The 25,173-nt window shown below is 31.6% G+C and overlaps 1 protein-coding gene across 1 annotated transcript in view; it reads right to left on the bottom strand.

Annotated features, from left to right (window-relative positions):
* The window catches only part of LOC126735702 (protein jagged-1b), a 196,801-nt gene that overhangs the window by 153,718 nt on the left and 17,910 nt on the right, over positions 1–25,173 (bottom strand). The window contains exon 2 of the mRNA XM_050439771.1: positions 16,802–17,098. Within this exon, the coding sequence (XP_050295728.1) occupies positions 16,802–17,098 (297 nt within the window). The remainder of the gene's footprint in view (positions 1–16,801; positions 17,099–25,173) is intronic.

Here is a 25,173-nt window from a genome sequence, read left to right as displayed (position 1 = left end):
AGCTAGGGACACTCGATGCACATGTCTAAGATATTTTGTGATTGCTCGCTTGGGCTATAGAGAGTGTTGTAAATCCCACTTCAGGAAATTGAAAATTCTCACTCTACCCTGCGCATTTATTCTAGTGTGCCTATTATATGTTAGGCAAAATGTGATCGACCAGAAATAATGACTCCTTAATTTCTCCTTTTCATCGACTCTCCAGATCAAGAACTGAGGTTGCGCACTACGGAGTAAAATTTTTTAGTGCTCTTCCAGTCTCTGTAAGGATTCTGCCACTTTGTATATTCAAAAATTAAGTTAAAGATTTCTTAATTAACAACGCTTTTTACTCATTTGAGAAATTCCTTCACTCCACTGGGGCTTTTTAGGAGTATTGTGTTTTGTATGTTTATTTAATATTTCTCTTAAAGCTGCTTTGTATTTATTAGTTTTACTTAATGCTTAATCCTTGATGTATTTTTACTTTAATTGTGGATTATCTTATAGTATTATATAGTTACTGCATCGGTTTTATTATTATTGTAATATTAATTGTAATGCTTTTTTTTCTGTATTTTGACTTATGTAAGTAATTTTTTTTACTTTTTGGCATGAATAAATAAATTTAATTTTCTTGCAAAATTATGTTATTAAGGGGTCTATTATGTCTTCCGGCAGATAAGAAGGTAGAGTTCACCGGTTAGACTTTCTTCAATAAATCATGATCCTATAATAGAATTTCCAAGAATACCAGCCCAAACATTTTTCTTCTCTGCTTGCGTCTGACCTTCTCTAAAAATTCGCGGATTTTCATTACTCCAGTAGCGACAATTTTGTATGTTGACATTTCCATATAAACAAAATTAACACTCATCAGTTAAGCAAATATTTTGTAAAATATTTTAATTTTCATTTGAATCGGTCATTTGAGAAACCCCGTAAGTCCATATTTTGGCGAAAATGACATTTTAGCATTATTATAACTTAAGGGTCTAGACGCATCGATTCACAGAGAAAACCCGCTTGTTTCCATATAACTAACGTTCCAAATAAATATGGACTTCTACTATTCATTCGAGAAACCCCTTAAGTGCAGGAGTTATGGCGTGTCTCAAATGAATGCGCGCGCGATATCCCCACCTACGCAGTTGCTTCTATCGAAAACGTCAAGCAGTGGTCAGTATTATAAAAGTAAACAGGCCGGCTTGCGTTTATTATTTTTTATAAACTTATAATCACTTTACCTTTTAAAAAATCTACTGAATAAAATGTCTAGTGATAGTGATATCGACGAAAGTATTGCAACGAATCCGAAAAAAAGAAGGAAGGGTGTGAAACAAGTAGAGTACCAGTGTAAAAAAATAAAGAAATCGAGAGTGAAAAATGAGGAATACACAAAATATAGGGGCCATGTTGTTTAACCGACTCCCCATTTATATCCGTGCAAGTATGTATTAATATGTTTTTTTTTTGTTTTATGTTCAACAGCAATAATGTTTTTGTTATAGCTGCAAAAAAAAATGTATACCGCACTTGCTTACAATGCAAGATGCTGAAATCGTGTACAATGGAATAATTTCATTGCAAAACAAGGACGAGCAAGATATTTTACTGCAAAACAACATAAGATATCTTTGATATAAAAAGACGGCAAAAGAAATGAAGAAGCACCTCAGAGAAATTCATCATTTAGGTACCTAAGTTATGAGATAATACTAAAAGGTAATCCGACAAAACATTTTTTTAGGTATTTGGTAAATGTTCCCGGAAAGACTAGAATAAATGTTTGAAAAAAGGATTTCTTAGTGCCTATGGTGTTACCGATGATAGAATTCGAAGAATATGTAAACTTTCGGCTGCTGGCAGTGCTCCCAAAGATAAGAGAGGCAAAAACACTCCCGGAAATGTAATGCCTGGAGAAATTGTGCAAAAAATCCACGAACATATTTCCTCATTTCCTACAAAAATTGCGCATTATACCACCCGTGAAGTGCTTTACCTTAACCCTCGTTTAAATGTTAAAATTATGTGGAATCTTTTTATAGAAAAGTACCCAGATTTAAAAAATAGGGTCCAATACAAATTTTATATGAAAATATTTAATGAAAATTCTGATTTACAGTTTCAACAACCGCAAGTCGACACATGCCGTACTTGCGAGGAGCTGTCAGTAAAAGATTAAGAGTCCTACCTTAAACGAAAATGCTAAACGAGTAGCGATTACTGAAAAGATGGTGCATAATCGCCGTGCAAAAAAATTTTATTCCAAAATTTCAGAGATTCAGAAAAAATGTTCAGAAGATCAAACTGTTCTGGGTATTTACATGGACTTGCAAAATTTGCAACTTCCTGTAATTCCAGTACAGGAATCATCTTATTTACGACAGCTAACAGTAGATGTTTTTTATATTCATGAGTTGCGCAATGATACTTCTAGATTTTACATCTATCATGAAGGAGAGGCAAAAAAAGGACCCGATGAAGTATGTTCCATGTTGCTGGATTATATTATTACAGAAATTAACCCATCTGTTAAAGAATTGTATGTATTCTCAGACGGAGCCTGGGGCCAGAATAAAAACCACGCTGTTGTTCGACTGATGATGGCTTTGCAATCAACTGGTAGGTTTCAACGAATTTTTCAATATTTTCCTGTCAGAGGTCACTCTTTCTTGCCATGTGACAGAGACTTTAGTGTCGTTAAACGGAAAATTAGACGAACTGATCGAATCTACACAATGAAGGAATATGTGTCATTAATCGCAAATTCCTGTTCAATTCGTGGAAAATTCACTGTTAAACGTTTACAAACTCATGAGGTCTTAACTTTTCAAAAATGGTGGCCAAAGTTCTTTAAGAAGAATGTGCTCTCTAATGAGTCATATCAAAGAAAATTTTCCAAAGAACTAAAGCAATCGTTCACTATCTCTAAATTCAATCAATTTGAATATTGTGGAGACGGAGTCGTTGTAGCTCGAGATTTAATTGATGGATTGAAATCTCATTCATTTTCATTGAAATTATTGGCATCAACGAGGATTAGTTTGCCCCAAGAGACACTTTATAATGGCCTTGTTCCTATCAATGTGACCAAACTGAATGACGTTAGAAGCTTGATGCGGTACACACCTCAAGACGAAGAAATACAAAACTTTTATGGGGAATTGACTCGGTGGGATACTCTGTAGATTACGTAGTAATAAATACATGATTTAATCATGAAATTTTTTAGGCTGTATTTATTATACTAGTTGACCTTAACCTTAATACTAAATTGGCATTCGTTTGAGAATGTTTCCAAATTTCAAATTTTTTTTTGAGCTAAAAAATATTTTTTTTTGGTGTGCTATTATGTTGTCTTTAATTTTTAACACTAAATTTTTCATTAAATTAGTATTGAAACAACTTTAAATTTACTATAACTTCTTGTAGGACGTTATATCCAGTTTTCCCAAAATTGTATTGTTTGGACTTACGGGGTTTCTCAAATAACCGATTCATTTGTAAAATTAGTCATTATTTCACAAAACTCAATTCTTTTATTAAAATCGCCATCAAAAAGCTGTTGAAGAATTTGCATTTTATATAGGTAAAATTCATGTAATTTTTTTTTAGTTTCCTACCTGGCGTGACACACTGCGAAGTGATGTAGAGGGTGCTACATTAAAGGTACTTAAAGCTTCCAGTTGTGCAGCTTCATCCAAAACACGACGATTACGTCTTTTTTTGTTTGCAACCGAACCAGTTTCCATAAACTTAGCAATTAATTTTAAAACATATTTATGATTTAATTGACTATTAGGATCATTCGTTAAACAATACTGCCGTTCTTTTTGCACATCTTTGACTTTCCCCGTTAATAAGAATAATTTTCGTTTTTTGCTCAAGATTAAACACCATGTTTTAAAAAGTACTGAAGAGCGCATAACGCTTGACTTTTTCCAGTTTTTTTTTACAACTCTTTAACTAATTTGTCAATCGTTACTAAAGTAATTACCACGCAAGTACTAGTTGAGGGAATTTATCATGTTTGCTTGTCATGTCCGCCCTCGCCAGGGAGCTGCTGAAATTTGATTGAAAACTAACCTAAAACACGTCCCACTTAAAAATAAATTTGAAATGTTTTTGGAAATTTTTAAATTTTATATAGGGACAGAAATATAGTGAGTGGTTTCTTTTCAAATTGACATCCTGTATAGAAATCAACATGAAGAGATATTTGCTGACCTGATTTTTAGGATTCGTCTGTTTTTAAACCTAATAGAACTATATTTTAAGTTTATTTTTCCATAACTTGCATTCAAATTATATGTAGCAAGCATGTTTAAAAATTAAACTAAATACTTGTTTATTTTACATAAAAAATATATATAACTCTCTTCACCTAACCTAGTGAGTCAATTATTTTACTATAGACCTCCTTAATTAATAATAAAATTCTATTTTCAATTAAGGCTTCATTTATCTGCTTTTTTATTCAAATAGAAAAATAATTAAAATCAAACTGATTTACATAAATAAACATTAAAAATTTAAAAGACTGAACGGATTTAGAAATAAATAACCACATTACCCGGTTAATGAAAGCCAATATATGTTTTGATAGTTCATTTACAGTTTTAGAATGTCTCTAACTGCATGACGTATCTAAACCTGTCCTAATAAGTTGAGACTGATGATTATATTTCGAAAAACCAACGTGGGGTCTCGAGAAGATTGCTTTTTAAAATATTTCAACAGCAATAATTGAAGTTTACTGACATTTATTCACCTTTGTAGGCCCATAAATTACATAAAAGAAGGTACTTGGGAACAAATCGAGTAGGTATTTGTCCCATGAGTATACAGCTTCCATTGGAGAACATGCATCAATCAAAGATGGTTCTGTCAGATTACTGGGTAGCCATCACGTGATAGAATGCTGTATAGTTCGTCTTTGATTTAGACAACATAATACAAGGTGCAAATACTACTTTAAAGAAACAGTTAAATTTATTTTAATTATTCCAATACTGTAAAGAGCAAGTATCATGTATTTATCGCTTAAGTACTTCTCACAAAGTACTCGCAGTAAAAACAAGTGACTAACCTATTACTTGTATAAATACGAAGCGCTCCAGCTAAACATATGGCCGACTTTTAATGCCATAATTAACTCGTAAAGTTATAATCATTTTACCTCGAAGAAATTTATGCAGATAATTGAATTAATAATCGTCTGTACTCATTCAAGCACCTATTTAATTTACTTTACATTTATTAATGAAGATGATCCTGTTGATTAAGGATTTCAAAACATGTGGTCTTGCTAAAGAACTAGATATAGGCGTGTGTTGTTAATAACTTAATAAAATATTTAAAAATCCCAAACATATTTTTTAATGTTCCAAAGTTACACCTATTTTGGATCGTTACACGCTTTGAAGATATCTTTTATGGACAATATATCCTTCAAAATGCGACAGGAGAGTCTAATAAAATAGAATATATTACCCTGATGATTCTTTCATTAAAAAAAAACATGACATTTATAACTGGCTAAAATTATATTATTTATTATATTTTTAAATAGGGTCAGTTACATTAAATAAATGATAATTTGTATTTTATATGACATAAAATGAAAGAAATTAAATAATTAAAAAAAAAAACAAAATAATTTAAACTAGCATCCTTAGAAGTGAGAATCTCATTATATTTAATTAATAGTAGTCTATTTTATGTCTAATTTTAGATTTAATCTTAAATGAAATTTTGCTTATATAACAGGAAGGAACTTCAAACTGATATATATGAGAAAACAGTGCTTTAATCACAAAGAAAGATTATGAGCAAAATAGAGCTTTAAATATTGTCTTATTTAAAATAAAAGTATAGGCCGATTTGGCTTAGCTCTTAATGAGCTTTTGACACAAAAATATTGTTTAATCCTATACCTATTACTAATATTATAACAAAAGTGAAGGAATTTAATAAAACGACTTTGTCATTATTAACTCATGAAAGTGGAAAGGAGAATGACACAAGAAGATGCTTTTCTCACATTTTATTATGTTATTTATAAAGTTATGTCGTATTGTAATTCGAGATATATTTAGGTTAGTTTACATGTTTGCATGACAGAGAAATAGAATGATCGTCCTCAATCCAGAGAGATAACAAGAAATTTGGTAATACTTTCTGAGATTGGTGTTCGAGTTAGTGGAGAAGTTAGTTAATGTATTCCAGTAACGGATCAATCATTTAATAAAAAACAATGAACTAATGGTATTACTACATTTGTAGTTTGGATTCCTACTTGAAGAACCATCCGTTTATGAATAAATAGGAAATGATAAATTCCTTGATATTTTAGTTGATTATAATATGTTTGATATTATTCAATACAATAAAATACAATATTACAATAAATTACAATATTTTGAATGGCTTGATTCATTCCAAATACCAATAAACATTACACTGTGACACGCATTTCTGATTACAGCTTCCTGCTATTTTTGGATTTTTTTTCAAATTAGCACAGGAGTAATATTTCGTTTATTAGGAAATATGATCTCAAGCTAAAAAGCACAATTTTATTATAAATTAAAATTATGAATTTTAATAAAACACTTCAACAGGTAACTGAAGGTTTAAAATAGTTCTGGATTCCTCCTTATGTTACTACATGTAGCGGTTGCAGAAGTTTCTATATTCTAGAGCCTCACCACTCGTCATTTCGGGTTCTATCGGCCAGTGTTGGTTTGGGAAGAGAACTTAGCCATCTGTGTTTCCCTTTAAAATATATAGTGGTAACTATTTTAAAAGAGTACGGTTTTTATATACTGTAACTTTGAATTAAGTGATTTTTTTTCACACAACTATCCACTTTGTGGACTAATGAGCTCCCACTAACAGTTTTTGGGCTGGATAATGGTGGCATAGGATGTAGTACGTTTAGATATGGTTCTGCATGAAAACGTTTCCTGTACCTTTATCTGTCCCTTCCTGCCCATGGTTAGGTTTCCAACAACGAACTATTGCTTTCATCCATTTCAATTGTTAACCGAATACTTAGCTAAATAGAATTCAGATGAGTCAACAAATCCTGAAGAGAATTCTGTCTTTTTGACAAAAATATTACCTATAGTTTCCGTTTCTCCTTTTTTCTAAATATTTCGCTTCAAGCGGAATATTTAGATCGTCTTCAAGAAAATACAGTATGTTGGCACAAAATTATTAAGGTCACAACAAATTTTTACTTACAGCAACTCATTTGATGGCGGTGCACCTATTATAATTAGTTCAGTGTTTGGAATCTCAAATTAGTGTTTGGAAGTACTAGAGGCTTTCCTAAACGGCTTTACTGTCGCACTATTAAAAATATTAGCTTTAAGTTTTTCAATTACTCAACATTTATTTGAACTTACATAGAAATAAAGTTTTTCAAAAACTGGTAAACAATCTTCTACTTCCATGAAAACTAAACCATGATTTTCCCTCAGTTGCATGTCGTCATTGTTTTTTTAGTTTTTCTTTAGTTTCAAGGTTGTTCAGATCTTGTTTCGCGTTCCTGCTTCAAGCGTAAGATTCATCACTAAGTAAGTCTTCACTGAATGGCTAACTGGTCACTGTCGGTTTCAAAGAATAAAGCCACTGGATTTCTTACATTTAGTTTTAAGCAGTATTAGCAATCTAACAACAAGAACATAATTATCTTTTTATTGTTTCTTCAGTCAATTAAATGAATATTAATAATGATACTAAAAATTAAATTAAAATAAATCTATAAAAAATTAATATTATTTAAAGACCAATTTAGAACTTTCTTGTATCACATCATTATTAACCTTTTTTTTAGGTTCTGCAGACATCAATATACGCATAAATGAACTAATAAGAACTGCGGCTGCTTAATACATTATCTGTGTCTAAAAATTATTTTAAATGTTTAAAGTTATAATTTCAGAGATTTATTTCATAATACTCTCGACGTAATGGTATAAAATCATAAATTCGCCAATTTCTCAGTTGTTGAATGAAACAATCGTTTCGAATGACATCAGCGATCGCGAGTTGTACCGCAGTCGGTCACCGTGGGAACGTGGTCTTGTCAAGCTCATTGCGTATGCTCCTCGAGCACCGTTTGCCCGTCATCCTCGTCTCAAATTCGTTCCACGTCGGGTGCTCGTCAAAATATCAACCGATTTTCTTTAATAACGACTTCTTTTAACTTTTTAACTTCGATCGTTTTGGTAACACTCCGTATTTTCCGGCCGTATGCGCAAACTGAATGAGTATTGTTGTCGCCTTTGCACCTGCTCCCTGTCTTGGAGTTGATTAAGAAAAATTGGTTATGCAGTAAAGGTATATGACTTAAGAGTACCTCACCGCTTTATGAGAATAATGGAGGTTCAAGATGCAAGATAGAATTACATAGGTTTTTAATTATACCTGTACCAAACTTACTGGCTGATTCAGTGCTTAACAGAACCATAACTTTTTATAAAAATATTGAAAAAAAGATTGATTAGAATTTCTTCAGGGTGTCGTATCTGCAAAACAATACCAGGAGCAAACAGAAATAGAATTATTTTATATTGATTAGCCTCAAAATTAACCTGATCTCTTCAAAGAAAAATAAAAAATATTTAAGAAATTCTGCATACTCTGTTGTAACATCATCAGGGCAATCTGAAAACAGTATAAATAAGAGTGGTATTACACAAGGATCCATTTTATCTCCTATTTTTTTTTAGTTTAAACACTTAATATTAATAGAGCCCTATGTAGTTGGAAATAAGATCAGTACGCTATTCTATACACAATTCAGATATTTCTTTTTCGTCAATGTTGGATGCTTACAAAACAAATCACTGAAAACGATGGAGCGTTTAGTTAAGACTTATAAAAAACTTAATTAAATTGTAAATTCAGCTAAATAAATCAGCAGTCTTTTTTGGTAAAAACAAGTCAGAACTTTAATGAGTAGGAGCAGGAGGATTAATTTAACAATTCACGAAAATTATGCCAGATTCACTCTGTACTAAAAATGTAGGTCTTAGGGTCGGCAAAACTCAACCCAATCCAACCCGCTATAACAGGGCTAAGGTTTAGGAAATATGTTAATCTTGCCACTAAGAGAGCCTATTTTTCATTAAAACTTTTTTTGGAAGTAAAACAAAAATCGAATTAATAGAGACTATGTTTCTTAGCTTCTTTAATTACCATATTGTAGTAGATGGTCCTTGTTTAACTCAAAACGAAGGGAGAAAACAGAGTTGCATTCTTTTTTTTCATAAAATAATAAATAGCTTTTATAGACGCCGTTATATTTAAAAAACCGAATCCAATATAAAACGGATGTACACACTAAATCTTAGATACGGAGGGTTATTACTTCCTCCTTGGCATAAAACGTTTATGTTTGGACTAAGGTTTTTATATCATGTTTATCGCTCGTACAACGATATTCCCGAAAAGTTAAGATCGTTAATAGTTAAAGGTAGTCGAATTTTAAAAGGAAAGTAAAATCTTATGTTTTCAATCAGTTAATTCGGTATAATACATTTTAGTATTAAATTCGCAGGTTATGGTTAGGCTTTTGATTATTATTATTATTATTATATATAATAAAGTTTCAAAAAATAAAGTTAGATACAAGTTAAATAACTTGTAAAAGTAGCTGCAGAGGAGATTCTTTTGGGAGCCTTTTGGTGGCATGAATAATATTCTAATGGCAGTAGGTTTTACCATAACTCTTTTATAATACTATCGCTATTCTATCAAAACCAGAATACACTTAATCAAAAGATAAATTCTTATTGCAGAAAATCCAAACGAGAAAGGTAATTCTAATAGAAAAAATGCTAATACCATATTCAAAGATATCTAAACAGACATGATCTTCATTTACTTTCGTCACGTTAAAAAAAAATAAATTTATCAGACAGTCTCATTATACTTTTTTAAAATGATTAAAATATGGCTAAGCCAACAAAAAACGTTATTAATGTTTTAATGACTGTGTTAATTTAAGACAATTATCAAGAATAACCTATTGACCGTTAAGACTCGCCCAAACCGGGACAGCTGTATAACTCAGGTCTTAAAATTTAGTTTTATTATATCTTGTATATGATTATAATATAATGTTGGAAAAAAAATTATATTTCTAGATGGTGTATTAACTCATTTAAATAAGATTGAATTAATTTAATATCAATAACAACAATATTAGATTTATAAATTTACGCGATTTATGTTTTGGACTCTTTTTTAGTCATTTTTTTAACATACGATTACTAAGAGTTTTTATATCCTCTTAATATTGATTTTTAATAATCTATATTAATCAATGCCTCCTAGAACCTACAAGAGGTAAGGGAAGCACTTTAAGGAATCTTTAAGGACTAATATAATTGGTCAGGTTATAATTCTATTCTTTATCAAGTTTTAAGTATATGCTGAACGAAATAATACATTAAAACCTTTTTTTATCAACAATTTAACGGTATTAAGAAAAAATGTTTACTATAGCCAGAATGTTCTGAGAACTAAGAGGGGATGGAGTTAGTAATTGAATAGCTCATGATATTCTGCATCCTTTGTAGAAAATGATATATATTTTTTAATGATTATCTTAATAAACATTGCCAAAAAGTAAAGTGTGTAAAGTATTTTCCAATTCAAAAAACAATAGTCCTGCTACTATTCTGATATGTTGTTTGCTAGTTTTAGTATTATTATTATTATTAGAATTATTATAAATCGAAAACTTTTTCTTTCATTGTTTGACTTCACTCAGTACCAGATTTATAAATCACAAATTTCGTTCCTTTGACAAAAGAAGCTGACATCAATTTAATTGTATCTAGTTACCACAGTTCTTATAGACACTGCTGCAATATTTGCTTACAGTTTATAGTCTATTTCAAGCATTGGTCAAATAATAAGACGCTTTGAGAACATTTAATATCAATTAGGTCCGGTTTTGGTTATGCAGGAATATAAAGAATCCCCATTCGTTTATCTTCATTAACAGCTTGGTCGCCACGGTTTGTTTTTGCTCGACCCAACTCGGCTGATTTTCTTTAAAAATAAATTCAACCCGAAACTACTTGGGTTGCCGGCAATTAAAATACTGTTGTAGGTCCCTAATTGTCGTAAAACCAGGGCATTATATTGCAAATTAAACAAAGGCCATGTAGAAACGGTCAACTGCTAAAAACACTAATGAGTGCCGAACGAATTGGTAAAGAAAATTCCGAAAATTAATGTGTGCGTCGTTAAGTTTTAGTAATCGTGAGAAATATTGGAATACGAATATAATATGGAAGCTTTTTCTTTTAGGACATTTTTTATTAAAGTACTAAAGAAAAGTGAGTAGAAAGCAAATTGGTTAAAAAATATTCCCATGCATATCTATCTTTAAATATGTAAAATATCTGTTCTTATCACATAAAATAATGATTTTCTTTCTTATCTTAAAAATTCTCGAAGATGATCAGGACTGAACGTTCAAAATTATTAAAATATTATGCTAGATAGAAACAAGTGGAAGACAATCCTAACTGCAGCTCAGACTAAAAAAAGGTCATAAAGCTAAAGTTTGTAAAAGCATTTGTTTAATTTTACAGTTATATTATTTGTTTTATAAATTTATTTCATTTATTTGTTATATTTTTATATTTCAAATGACAATCTGTAAACTAAAAGGAATTTAATTAAACTAAAAGAACTAAGATTATGATTAAAAGTTATTTATTTAATGAATGTTTAAAAATGTTAAAATTGTAGATGGCTATGCTATTTATTTTAGTAAAACGCTGGATACAAAGGCCTAACTATCAAGGATAGTGCGTGTATAGTACAATTTAGTAGAGTCGTTAGGCTTAGTATCGTTTTAACAATCTCGGTCGGAAGTCCACGGCCGGTTTTGGAATAAATTACCTCGCATTTTAATGTACTTAATAAAACGTTCTAGTTTCTTTTCATTAGACGCGCTTCGGCTTTACCTTCTTTGGGATAATCAAACTGTCCGAGAATTTATATTATTGTTTTTGCGGTACGGAGCTAGTAGTTATCTTTATTATAGCATGTACCTAAAGCAAAGATTTTTTAAAAGAATTCTCTCAGATTCTGAAAGTTATGTATTGTTAGTAATTTTTTTTCAGAATGATATCCTATTTTATTATGCATTGAATAATATAACAAAATGATTCTACTTATAGAGAAATTATAATTTTTTTTCCAAGTTGAAAAATAATAACGACAAAATAAATGATTTGTTTTTTTTATAATCCTCTAAATACGCCAACTAAAAGGTCACTAAAAGAAGTGGTTAAAAAACTTTCATTTGTACATTATATCAAATGTAATAGTATATAATATATAAATGCAAATAGATGCTTACACACACCTTCCGTAAGACCAGATACAAAAACCGTTTCGCGCATCAAAGGCGAAAACTCGAAATGTCAAGAAAACCGCAACGGACGAAGGGAAAGAGAGAGGTTAAATGCATCGGCATATAATCCCATTCGCAATTGAATATTTCTACACCGCGGCAATTTTCGCTACCAAGCGAATTCCTTAAAATCCCGTAACAAATTACAGATCGCATTTGTACTATCTTGTAAGTATTCGATAAATTGCACATGTACATTTCTAAATTGCATCAACCTTATATCTACCGGGTGATTGTTTATTGATGGAAGTTTTTAGTATATATAATATAGTATATATATAATTTATTAAAAAATAATATAACGCAATAACAACACGTTTTTTGTCGAATAACATTTCAAAAAGCTATTTATGCATAACATGTATAGTTTCAAATTGCTAACTGTTATTTTTTAAACAAATATACATATAATAAAACCTTAATACGGTTATACTAGTGTTTAACATTAATTAAAGTAGGTAAGCTTAGTTTGAAATGCAATATTGGTACTCGTCACATTTAGCCTTATATTTGTTAAAATAAAAATAAACCAAATTTATGCAAGGACTTTTTACTATTAATACCTCATAATAATAGTCTAAAGTTGCAATCTTTTATTTTTACCAGAATAGTATTAGTACTGGTATTAGGAGAGAAGAAATAATCTAGAGCAAAAGAAGATACGTCTAGTAAATTTTATAGGTGTTAAGATTTCGCTTAAACGTCAGAGATAATGATAATGTTGATAATGGAGGAAGTGAAAAATCAATTTCAATAGCGTGTCCAATAATACTAAAATTTATCAAGGCAGTAGAAATAAACATACTGTAGAGCGTTGCAAAGCACTTGATTTTGGTTAGTTGGTATGACAGTACATCTGAGGTAGCAAGAGAATCAGAAGTTAGTCAACAATATAAATGATGGTGCGAGTGACTGAAACAATAATAGTATTAATTAAGATCCACAACTATTTAAAAAAAAATGTTGGGTATTTTTTTAGAATATCAAGGTAAAAAAGGATTGAGGAGCCATTTGTAGCTAATGGGACTTAATCTTAAGAGACTGCTTTAAAAAGTCATTTAAATCTTCAGTAAAAATAAGTGTTTAAATAACTGAATGGTATTTTATTCCCCAGAATTAATCGAGGGATTAACTTTAAAGAATATGCTATGCTAAGTAGACTTTAATTTGGAGAAATCACTTGAAAGTAGTTCTGAGAGCCTTTTAAGGTCCCACCTTAATTAGCTTTACTACATCTATGCTAAGAGATATACTTTAAGGGTAATGAAATGTGCTCTGCAATTTGCCCTGTTATCTCGATTCTGAAATCGAAAACACTGCTTCAATCACAAAAGATGGAACAAGTGTATCTCCTATTTTTAAGACAATATAATTTATAATTTTAATTAATTTATATATTTTTCGTCGGGTAGATTTTCAATTTCGGAACCTAAATTGTGCCCTCTTAAAAAGCTTAAATCAAAGTAGTTTAATATTTTAGTTTTCGAAGCAGGTTTAGAAAACAGAGAGATGATTGATACAAGTTGATTACTTATCTAATATATCTCTTTAAATACTGAAACAACTTTAAAACATAAGAAAAAATGACATGTAATAAATAAAATACACAATAAGTTGGGTTTTCATTCATAACATAAAAATTCTAGAAGAAAAAACAGTTTATAAGATATCTGTCTAAGAAACCAATATACCTGTGACTATGTAATTTATAAAGCGAGCTTATGACTAAGTACTTACCGAAGTAATAATTCATTTATCTAAATCTTTTACACCAACACAATCCTTAGGTAAGCAAAAGAAACTTACTTTGATTTAGAGGATTTTAATGCAGCAAAACCCGCAGATTGAAACACGAAAGCAATGCAGTAAATTTTAAAAGATAAATCGATGACCAGCGACCTTTTTGCTGCTAATACCTTTCTTGCATATTTACCGTCAGTACCGCACAGTTTTCCCATTTAGTCCTATAGTAAATTGTTTTTTTTGCATGTGAGCGTGAGGCACTTAAACATTAATAAAGCGGATTTTTTATGCAATAGGTTGGAGCCCTGTATGTTGAAATTGCCTCTTCGTTGTAACAGTATGGTGAAAATTAATTATTAATGTATACTTTGGTATGTTTTTTGCGCTAATTTATCAATGCTTAAAAGAATGTTTATAAAATTGTTTCCAAGCTGAATAAGTTATTTTATGTCTTGCCTTGGGGTATTTAAGTTTAACGAATACCAAATAGTTGAGTAATATTAAATCCAATGATTTTTGTTGAACCATCAAGCTCAGTCAATTGTGTCTTCATATCGTTTGACTAAGTTGCCCAATTATGATTGTTTTCATGCATCTTCTACATTTCCCCCTCGAAAGAAACAGTAAAGTTTAATTAAATCTGTTCACGGAACCGTGAAAGCTTAAAAGAATTATATGCTAACAAATCCAGTACTTATGCTATCACATTATTGCCGAGATATAACTGAATTAACGTAAATGCTGTACTGCATCCGCTCACACGACATGTATGGGTTTAGGCTAGGTAAAACCGATGAGATTTATTTAAGCATCATATTATATTATTCAATAAGCTGTTAATTAAATGTCAATTTACTTTCCAATTAAAACGGTGGTATTTCTTTATTATGTAAAGGTACCTTTAGGACTTGTTGCCAACTGGTTTGATCAACGGATGCCATAAGCAAATGCAAATTTAGAAGGAAATTAGGAAAAGTCTTACTACGAAATATTTTAATTAATAATATTGTTGTTGGAGAATAGTGTCGAATCCTTTTGCAGCTCCATCGTCACGTTTCGATGAGACATATTTAACATATAGTACTTTTAGGCTGTTGAAAATACTGTTGGTTTGTTATTAATTTTCCAAGCATATAAAGACGTATTTTAAAGAATTCACATGTGTGAAAAAAGAAAGTGTAATTTCAAAAGTTTTGTCAAGATGTTCACATTCAGTAAGGATAAATTCATTGATGTAAAGTTAAATTAAGTTATTTTTTGTTTTAAAAAGAAAGATTTTGAGGTAGTATCTCGTAGCACTAATTCACCTAGCTTAGAATTGTTTAAAATATATTCTTATTAGAAGTAATATTAATATAATAAGTCAATTAATAATTTGAATATTTGAGACAATAATATTAATTCTTGACCGTATGGTATGATAATCCTTGCCGATGTCTCGTTTAGAAAGTTATAAATTTAAAAATATATAAATTTCATCAGTAACTCTATATGAATTATACATAAAAGAATAGATATATCCAGGGTGTGAAATGCTTTTCGAAAATCCATACCAACTTGCAGATTCGGCAATTAAGCAAAGATCCTGTGAATCGACATTAATTATCTTAATATACACAAAAAGTATAAAATAAATAAAGGTGAACACCAAAAGATTTCCAGATTGAGACAAAATTCTCTTGCAAGAAGAACAAACCATTAGCGATGAAACCTACAAAGTTCACTTTGAGGGAATTAAGTTGCTAACATCTGGAAAAGTGTCCTATAGTTGACAATTGTGAGGGTTGACTAGTGTGAAAGGCGACATAAAAAAATTAATTTAACTACATTTTTCCACTTATTTCACTTAGAGGCTGTCAGTTCAATCTATTTTAGGCATCAATCTGCTAGTCTACATATAATTTATCTACATACTTCAGAATGAGTAGGATCATTAGCTGAATTTTCTTTAAATAGTGCCTCCACTCACGACTATAACTACTAATAAGTTGTTATGCCCTACATATTTTAAATGTAAAAGAAGTCCAATTATTAAAGTCTATTATTATTATTCCTTAACTAGTACCTAGAATTGATTCACCTTTAGGAAAATTAATTGACCTTAAGGTTTAAAATTAAATTTTAAGAAAGAATATAAGTTTTTGTTTAATGCAGGTTCCCAAACTAATTACATTACTACTTGGCTTCTAATTTTCATTGTCACAACATACTATTATATTTATTGCCATCAAAATAAACGGCTCTTAAGCCGCCACTTCACATAACTTATGCAGTAAGAACAGACATTATTACAAAAGGCGTTCAATGTCAATATATGGTTTATTCGGTCATATAGCAGATATGGAAAGAACGAGATGTATATATGGTTGTATACCTAAATATTTATGTAAATTGATGTAGTGTAGACGCCGGTCATTTGGCGGGATTTTGTTACAATAGTAAAAACTGATTTACAGTACTAGGATGGTGATTATAAAAGGAACTAATTAGTACCTTAAAGTCCAGAAATATTTAAAAGCATTTAGTCCCTTGAACGTAAGTAGATATATGAATAGCCAAGTAACATTGATTATAAATTTACCTTTATCTTAAAACATTTGTATTATTAAGCAAAACATTACTTACCGTCCATCTAAATGTAAACGGCAGCACCAGTTTCCCTCTTTCTGGATCGGCTAAAGTAAACGTGTCCCGTCCCAGCACTTGGCTCGAGGTATTCCCGAAGGAACACGACCCTGTGCTCGTGACGTTGCTTTGGTACTCTTTCAGACACAACCGGAAAAAAGTCTGACACGGAGCAGAGCACCGGTTCGCAATTGGCGAACGTTGACCCCCACCGCAGCATTGTCCTGTCGACAACTCTCCCCTGGGGTTGGCCATTTCCAGGACCTGAAGTTCGAAGATTCCAGAGCCATGTGTGCACTGCAATAAAGAAATAATTTAAGTAAAGAGCTTTTGTTATAGACGATAATCTGGTATTAACTTCTCGTACAAATTCAACCTACATAACACTACGATAACATGATTACCAAGTTTTTTGTAAAAACCAGTATGTATTTATTAACATTTAAGAGCCACTATAAAACAAACTGGTAAGTGTATATATGAGATCGTTATATTAACACAACGGGCCTGTGCGTAAACATGCTGCACCTTGTCTCGCAGATATTATCAGGGAACCAATATGAAAGAAATCCGCGTTTTTCAGAGCAGAGCACATAAAATTTAATGGGCCGTTTTAATAACGAAAATCGATTGGTTTTTGGGGCTATTACGGTTCCAGTTTCTTTCTTGGTCTGGTGGGATTTATACAGTTAACTTTTCTTTGATGTGAATTTTTTAATGAGAGCTTTCAATCTACTTACGAAAAAGCAGTGGGAGGTATTGTGGAATCATATCGGAGTATTAATTACATAAAGAAAAAAGTAAATAATGTAAATGGAATTCTATGTATTAAACTTCAATCAGAATCCAGTAAAATACTTTGTCGATATGGTTTTATAACTAGTGATCGTGTTAACAATTATATTACTTCTCTTGCACCTATCCACTATCATTTTACTACTTTCTAACTGGAGAATCTTATTGGAAGTAAATAAGATCCTCTTGTTAAGTCATACTACAAGTAGCATTCATTTTATTTTCCACACTAGTGCTTATTAAGAGATCTATTATTTTTAAGCAGATCTAAGTATATAGCTCACCAATTAGATTCGAAGTAAATAAAGATCCAATAATAGTATTTCCAAGAGTACTCGCTCAAACATTCTCTGAATACTGTGTATAATATTCCTTAAAAAAACCTGGATTTTCTTCGCTCCCGTAGCAAAAATTTTGCTTCTATTAAAATTAATGAAAAACTTGTTATTGTATGTTATAAATTTAGGGTTTTCTTTACTATTTGATAAAAATTTCTTACTTAATGAGCCACAATGCCAAAAAATATGGAATTACTTGCATTGTCCGGTGATTCAATTTGCATGGCAGACTTCTGCGATAATTAAAAATTCTTCAAAAACTGAGCAGCTAATTCCAGGACATATTTATAATTTAATTTACTGTTAGAATATTATGTGTTTTACTTCCAATAAATATTTCTAGCATACGCATGTCAAAAAAAACAATATCCTTTTAATAACTTCCAAATTCTTCTTATCAACGATCCATTCTTCCGTTCTGCAACGGCTGGTCCGATATTCCCACGCACTCCCGACGTTTATGATGATAAGCTCATTCAAAAACTTTTATTACCTTTGTGGTTACAGGGTTTACGATAATATAAATATTTCTGCCGTGTTTAATATTACTATTACTAGTAGGTTTGTTAGCTTAAGGACACGTAGATTATTTATTAGCGGCAAGGTATATGACTTTATTACATATTTTATACATACAGGGTGTTCATTTGAAAACTTCCCTCCACAGATTTATCGAAGACCACTGTTTAAAAAAAAACGCCGAAATACGTCAAAAGGTTTGTCAAGGGGGACAACTTTCTAACCTAAAATTACTTCATCCCCTTTCACCCTCTGCCCCCAGGGTCTGGGGGGTCTGCCCCCTTAAAAATTTTAAATGGCAAGGGGTATCGAGTAATAGTTTGTTTAAAAGGTCTTTCAAAGTCTTTTATTTTGACGTTTGATTTTTTTAAATCGGTCGATTCGTTTTCGAGAAAATTAGAAAAATCTTTGTTTATCTTAATTTGTTCAGATAGAAAACAAAAACATGAAAATATCAGTTTTTATTTCAATAAGTGTTCAAAATGTTGCCCCTTAGGGTTTGCCAAATCTACAATTCGTTTATAATTTAAAACGGAAACTACCAACATAAACAGCAATTCCGAAGATTTTACTTCCAAAATGGTTTACACACTAGCCGAAAGGGTGGAAATTATTCTAATTTATGGTGCCCAAAATCAATGTGCTTGGCAAACTGCCATCATGTTTAACGCCAGACATCCAGAGAAGATATCTTCGCATAGGTATGTTTTGGACCTTGTTACTAAGTTTACTGAAACTGGATCTGTTGCAAATAAAAAACGTGATCATCGGCGAATTTTGGATGAAGCCGCTCAAGTTGAAGTTTTGGGTCATTTTGGAATAAATCCTAATACTTCATTACGCAAAATTGTAGCTGCCACTGGTATTTCATTAGGCTCTGTTCACACAGTTACCAAACTTCATAAATTTCATCCATTCAAAATGAAAATATTAACCGAAGACCATTTCGATAGGCGAGTTGAGTTTTGTGAAAAAATGACTGAAGCGATTAATGATAATACTATTCATGTAAAGAATATCTGCTTCAAAGATGAAGGCACATTTTATCTAAATGGATTTGTTAATAAGAATAACTGTGGATATTGGAGCAATGAAAATTCTCATGCATTTGTAGAAGGGCATACCCAGTACCCTCAAAAAATTAATGTATGGGCAGGCATTTTACGAAATAAAGTGATTGGGCCATTATTTATTAACGGAAATTTAAATGGAGACATTTATTTGGATATGTTGGAAAATATCATCAATCCGCTTATCACTGAATCCATTGAAAACCAAACCCTATACTTGATGAGGCTGAAATATATTTCCAGCAAAAAGGCGCTCCTCCTCACTATGTTCTTCCCATTCGGCAATGGCTAGACAACGAGTTTCCAGATAAATAGATAGGGCAAAGGGGGCCTATAGAATGGCCTGCTAGATCTCCTGATATAACGCCGTTAGACTTTTTTCTATGGGGTCATTTGAAATCTATTGTGTTTACTTTCCAACCTGAAAGTTTGGATGAACTTGGTCAACGCATCATCGACAGCTGCTATGATATCCCACAACATGTTTTTGAAAATGTCCGTCAGGAATTTGAACATCGCCTATATCATTGTTTGGCCAAAAACGGGCAACATTTTAAACACTTATTGAAATAAAAACTAATATTTTCATGTTTTTGTTTTCTATCTGAACAAATTAAGATAAACAAAGATTTTTCTAATTTTCTCGAAAACGAATCGACCGATTAAAAAAAATCAAACGTCAAAATAAAAGACTTTTAAACAAGCTATTACTCGATACCCCTTGCCATTTAAAATTTTTAAGAGGATGACCCTGGGGGGCAGAGGGTGAAAGGGGGTGAAGTAATTTTAGGTTAGAAAGTTGTCCTCCTTGACAAACCTTTTGACGTATTTCGGCGTTTTTTTTTTAAACAGTGGTTTTCGATAAATCCGTGGTGGGAAGTTTTGAAATGAATACCCTGTATATAAGTCCCAAGACTTCTAACAAATTATGCTTAAGACAAAATTAAGAAAGCATCGATATTTTTATAGCTCTGATATATAAAGTTTCTCAATACTCAAAAAATTAAATTAACAAAAAAAAAGAACAATTGATGGTCCGTCTAAAATAATCCCAGCTTGGCGCATATTTCACTTTAATAGAACTAAACGGGCTTGATGATGATTATCTCGGCAGATAAAACGTCGAAATGCTGAAAAAGAATGTTGGTAAGCGAGACACACATGCACTTTTGAACCTCGTTTAGAAGCCATTAAACCCAATTTCTAAGAAACCGGAACATTAAAAATTTTTGGTTTTAATTATAATTAAACGCGGTATGGAAAAATGTGAAGAAGGTTCATTTGTATGTATATGCATCGATAAAATACCTAAGAAGAAAAACAAATTACATATTATTCAGGTTTATATATTTTAATAAATTAAGTTTTTTTTCTAACTTTCCGATAGACCTTTTTAAAATAGCATTTTGTTAGGCGTTTCAAATACCAACCAAATCTATTACGATTATCAAAATACATCAATTTATGTGCTAAATAATAAAATAAGCTGTGCCTAATAACCAGAGTTTTTCTGGAGAAATTCTGGAAGGGGTAGTTCAAACGTATTTCACTAATGTTGAAATTACTGTCGTTAGCTCTTTGAGACGAAGAAAATAATCAATTAATATTAGAAGGCAATAATTAATTCTCTACTGCACCGGTGAAAGCAATAGAGGCCGTGAGTATTTATTGGTTTTCAATAACTCAACCGAATATTCATAATCTCATAAATCTCTGTAATACTGTAATCCCTAAAGTATTCCTTCTTTTGCTTTTGCTTACGACCTAAACAAGCCAATAAACTGAAACCCCTGTTGGTAAGTACCGTTCTTACCTTTCTTTTTCTTCATTATTATTTCGAATTACATATTTCTTTGAATGCTAAATTGGATAAAATAGAAAATTTACCTAAGGAGCAAATAAATACCTTTATTTTACGTCCCTAATCTTACAAACCCCTGGTGCGATAATATAACTAAATAATAAAAAAAATAATTACATGGACCAATAAACGTGTTTTGCATTCTGCTGTTGTAGAGCCATGCTATAAATCTTTACAAAACTTAAAGGTGAGGTTGGGAAGCCTATTAATCTTTATTATAAATTTTATTCATTAAAGCATTCTTAATATACCGTTACATTAAGGTGTAGATTACGCAACGACACGTAAGGTGTCTAAAATCTATTGTATTCACACTTTCCGGGTGGTTCATTGAAGAAAACTACCTGATGGCGAACAAAACAAAACCTCTTGTATAGGTTTGTAACACTCGGAGTAATTTTTACGGCTTAAGCCTAGGCTGGTATCATCGCGACATTTCCTACAGACAGAACAAGTTGGAAACTTAACACTATTTACGTAACTTGATCGTTTGGAGCTATAAGATATCTGAAATAAATACGTAGCTTTTGTGAGTTTTTTTGGGTTGTTTCGGAGTTACGTGCGTAAAGGTAACAGTTAAATTAAAATGCACTAAGTAGTAGTCCAGTAAATCAGAAGAACCAGACAAATAGTTTATTTAGAACAAAAATTAGCTTAATTCTTCTTCTAAATAAACTTGTTAATTTAATATTTCAGTATTTGGATTAGGAAATTTAGTTCTAGTACTAAATTTTTTTTTCACTTTTGGGGATTTTTATATTGCTGCAAAACAACGCGGAAGATCTGCCTTGCAGCCATTTTTTTTTAATAATTATATTCAAGTAATATTTGTTTGCATTTTTTTAAGAAAATAATTCTTATCAAATTTTTGTTGCGGTTCTAATTGGTTATTTTTTTAAAACTAAGTTTACCAAAACCCTTTATTTAATTTTCTTAACGTGCTTGTCAAGAAAGTAACATAAGGTATATGTTGGCAGCATTTAAAAAAAATATATTTAAAATTGTTGCTTTATTTCACATCTTTCAATATTAGCACTGTCGCAAAACTAGTTATGAAGCAGCTCATTTTAATTTATAGTTAGACATTTGGGCAGATTTTGCGTCACCAATTTAATAATTTCTCTGGATAATATTTCAGAATAATAAAAATAAAGTAGCAAATCATAGAAAATTTTTAACATTACACATACAAACATTACAATTTCTATTTTTGCGTTGCAGTTGATTCTCAAAAACTACTAAGCTTAGTGATGACTAAATCTGTTTGAGAAATTCAACGTACGAATATTTCGCCAATATTACCGTAGAATATTTTGTGGATATTTTGCAATATTTGTAAATATTCCAAGAACTTCTAGAAGATAATCTGTGTTAAGAAAGAATATTTCATGAATATTTACTATTTGTCAATTATCTCATATTCTGCCATTCATGTTTTTTTCTCAATGATTTGCAATTATGTTATTAAATATAAAAAAATATATCAAAAATTATCTAAGTCACCTCAAGTGACTTCGAAATCTTTTTTAAATACATTTGAATTGTAAGAGGTATTGTTATTATGCACATAATCTCCTAATGGACCCGTCGTCCCCCACTAAGGGCTACCAAAGGCCAATAGCCTTGGAAAAATCAATGAAGCGCTCTGGTTTGAACGACCTAATGTGGCTGTTTCTGTAGGTGTTACCCAGTTATTTCAACATAGCGCGTGTGAGTGCTGGGCACTCTCAGGTAACGTAGTCTACAGTTTTGCCCTTCTCCCAACACTACCGGCATTCTGGGTTGTCCGCAATATCTATGGTGTGGAGATGGCGTCTTAAATGTCAGTGTCTGGTTAAAAGATCTATCACTAGCCGGACTTCGCACCTTTTTAAGTGCAGTTGTTGTCTGGTGAGACAGGCGGAGGGCGTATATATTTCTACCTTTGCCTGTCTCATGCCAGGTGCTTCCGTCCATCTCTGGAGAGTCCACTTATGCAGCAGACTCTTCATTAATGCAACTTATACATTATAATCAAGTTATACATTTGGAGATAGTGATTGTAGTTTCGGGGTCTACCAGCCGTTTCGCAGTCTAGCAAGGGAGTCTGCATCTTCATTTTCCGCATAGACTTAGTGGTCAGGCACCTAGATAAGCTGGATCCTGCAGCCTACCTTCCTCAGTTCCTTCAAGATCTTTATTCACTACAATACGAGCTTGGGGCTCACCTTTTTAGCCGTAAAAAACGTTAGTGGGAGCCGAGTCCGAGCAGATTGATGCGAGAGTATTGCGGCGACCGCAATTTGGGATTTTCTATTCGCATTTCAATACAGTGAAGACTTCAGCCTAGAAGACAATCGCATGCTGCCCTAGCTAGTAAGCCTTGGAGTCTCACCAGAGATTACTCTATATGCATAAATCACCTGTTCACCTGTTCTGTTGTTCATTCTGGAGCCATCTGTATACTAGATAATCCCCCTGTTTAGCAATGAAGGTACAGTGAAGCATAAATACAATGAATATATGATATTGGAAACGCCAAGAAACCAGCTGATCTTCTTGGCACATCGCATGACGTATCAATCTTCCGGAATTATGGTCAGCTGAGTATATAAGGAACCGCGTCCCGCTGGGAGTCAGTTGTAATTTCAGTGCAGTTAAGTTTGGAATATTGGCGCGAGATTTAAATCAGGCATAAATAGTTAAAAATAAATACAGTAAAAATAGATATTACAAACAGTCGTAAGTACTCGTATTTAGTAGTTAAAATAAATTAGTTGATTTTTTTCTATTGTTTTAATTCACACTAACAATCGGTAGAAACACTACAATACAGACAATACAATGAAGTTAAATTTTAAATCGCGAATAATTCGGATAGTTTCAAAAGTTAATTATTAATTAACTTTTGATAATAATTTAATAGAAACTTGTTGCTTAAAATCCACCTCTGTATCTAATTTTGCAGTTATTTTTACGATAAGTTTTTTCGTCTCGTAAAATAAACATCCACTTTGGCCTTCCTAACGTATTTTCGACGTCCTGTACAATTTATAGTTACATTGTACTTAAGGGGATAGGCTTCAAAAAATCTAAAACCTCTTATTTACTAAACTAAAATGGGTGCGCAGTAATAATTTATAATTTAGTTATGTCGTTTAATCCTAGTTTCATAACCCTATTTTTAGGTTTCACTGACTCTGCTTTTATCAGGTACAACCGTTCACTGTGTATGCGTTCCCAATATTTATTCAAAATCCAGTTGAGTCAAGACGAAGTCAAATACAGCTGTACCCGAAGTGGTTCTTGGGTTCTTTGCGTGATGTCGAACCGACCCGTACATATACAACGAAAAACAAGGTACTAAAATCACCAGATCTGTCGGATCTTCTTGAAAGAATTACGGCTACGAAACCCGTGTGTAAAAAGAATAAAGAAATCTTGGTATTTCAGTTTGTAGGATGTTAAGGGCATTTATGTCGTTAAAAGGTTTCAAATTTTTCGCTTTCCGTTGGTAAAAAATTCCTTCAATTGTAAATTAAATTGTTCCCATAACGTCAGTTTTGGACATTGATATATATACACCCAAGGCATCATACTAGATCCTATCTGCAATTGCGTGTAAGATATAAGTTAAAACAGCAGCAAAAGCATGAAAAGTTTCTATAAAAGGTTACTTACAATTAGCATTAAAGATACTATGTAAATAGCTTAGAAAAAATAGTCGTATGGCTTGGGAAATGAAATGTTAAGCAAAAAGCAGTATGTAGTTGGAATGCGTTTTTCTTGAATATAATTTACAGATCATTA

The sequence above is a fragment of the Anthonomus grandis genome, chromosome 4, assembly GCF_022605725.1.
Source record: "Anthonomus grandis grandis chromosome 4, icAntGran1.3, whole genome shotgun sequence".
NCBI lineage: Eukaryota > Metazoa > Arthropoda > Insecta > Coleoptera > Curculionidae > Anthonomus > Anthonomus grandis.
The sequence above is the reverse complement of the archived record's forward strand: the minus strand, read 5'-3'. Positions and strand labels throughout refer to the sequence as shown.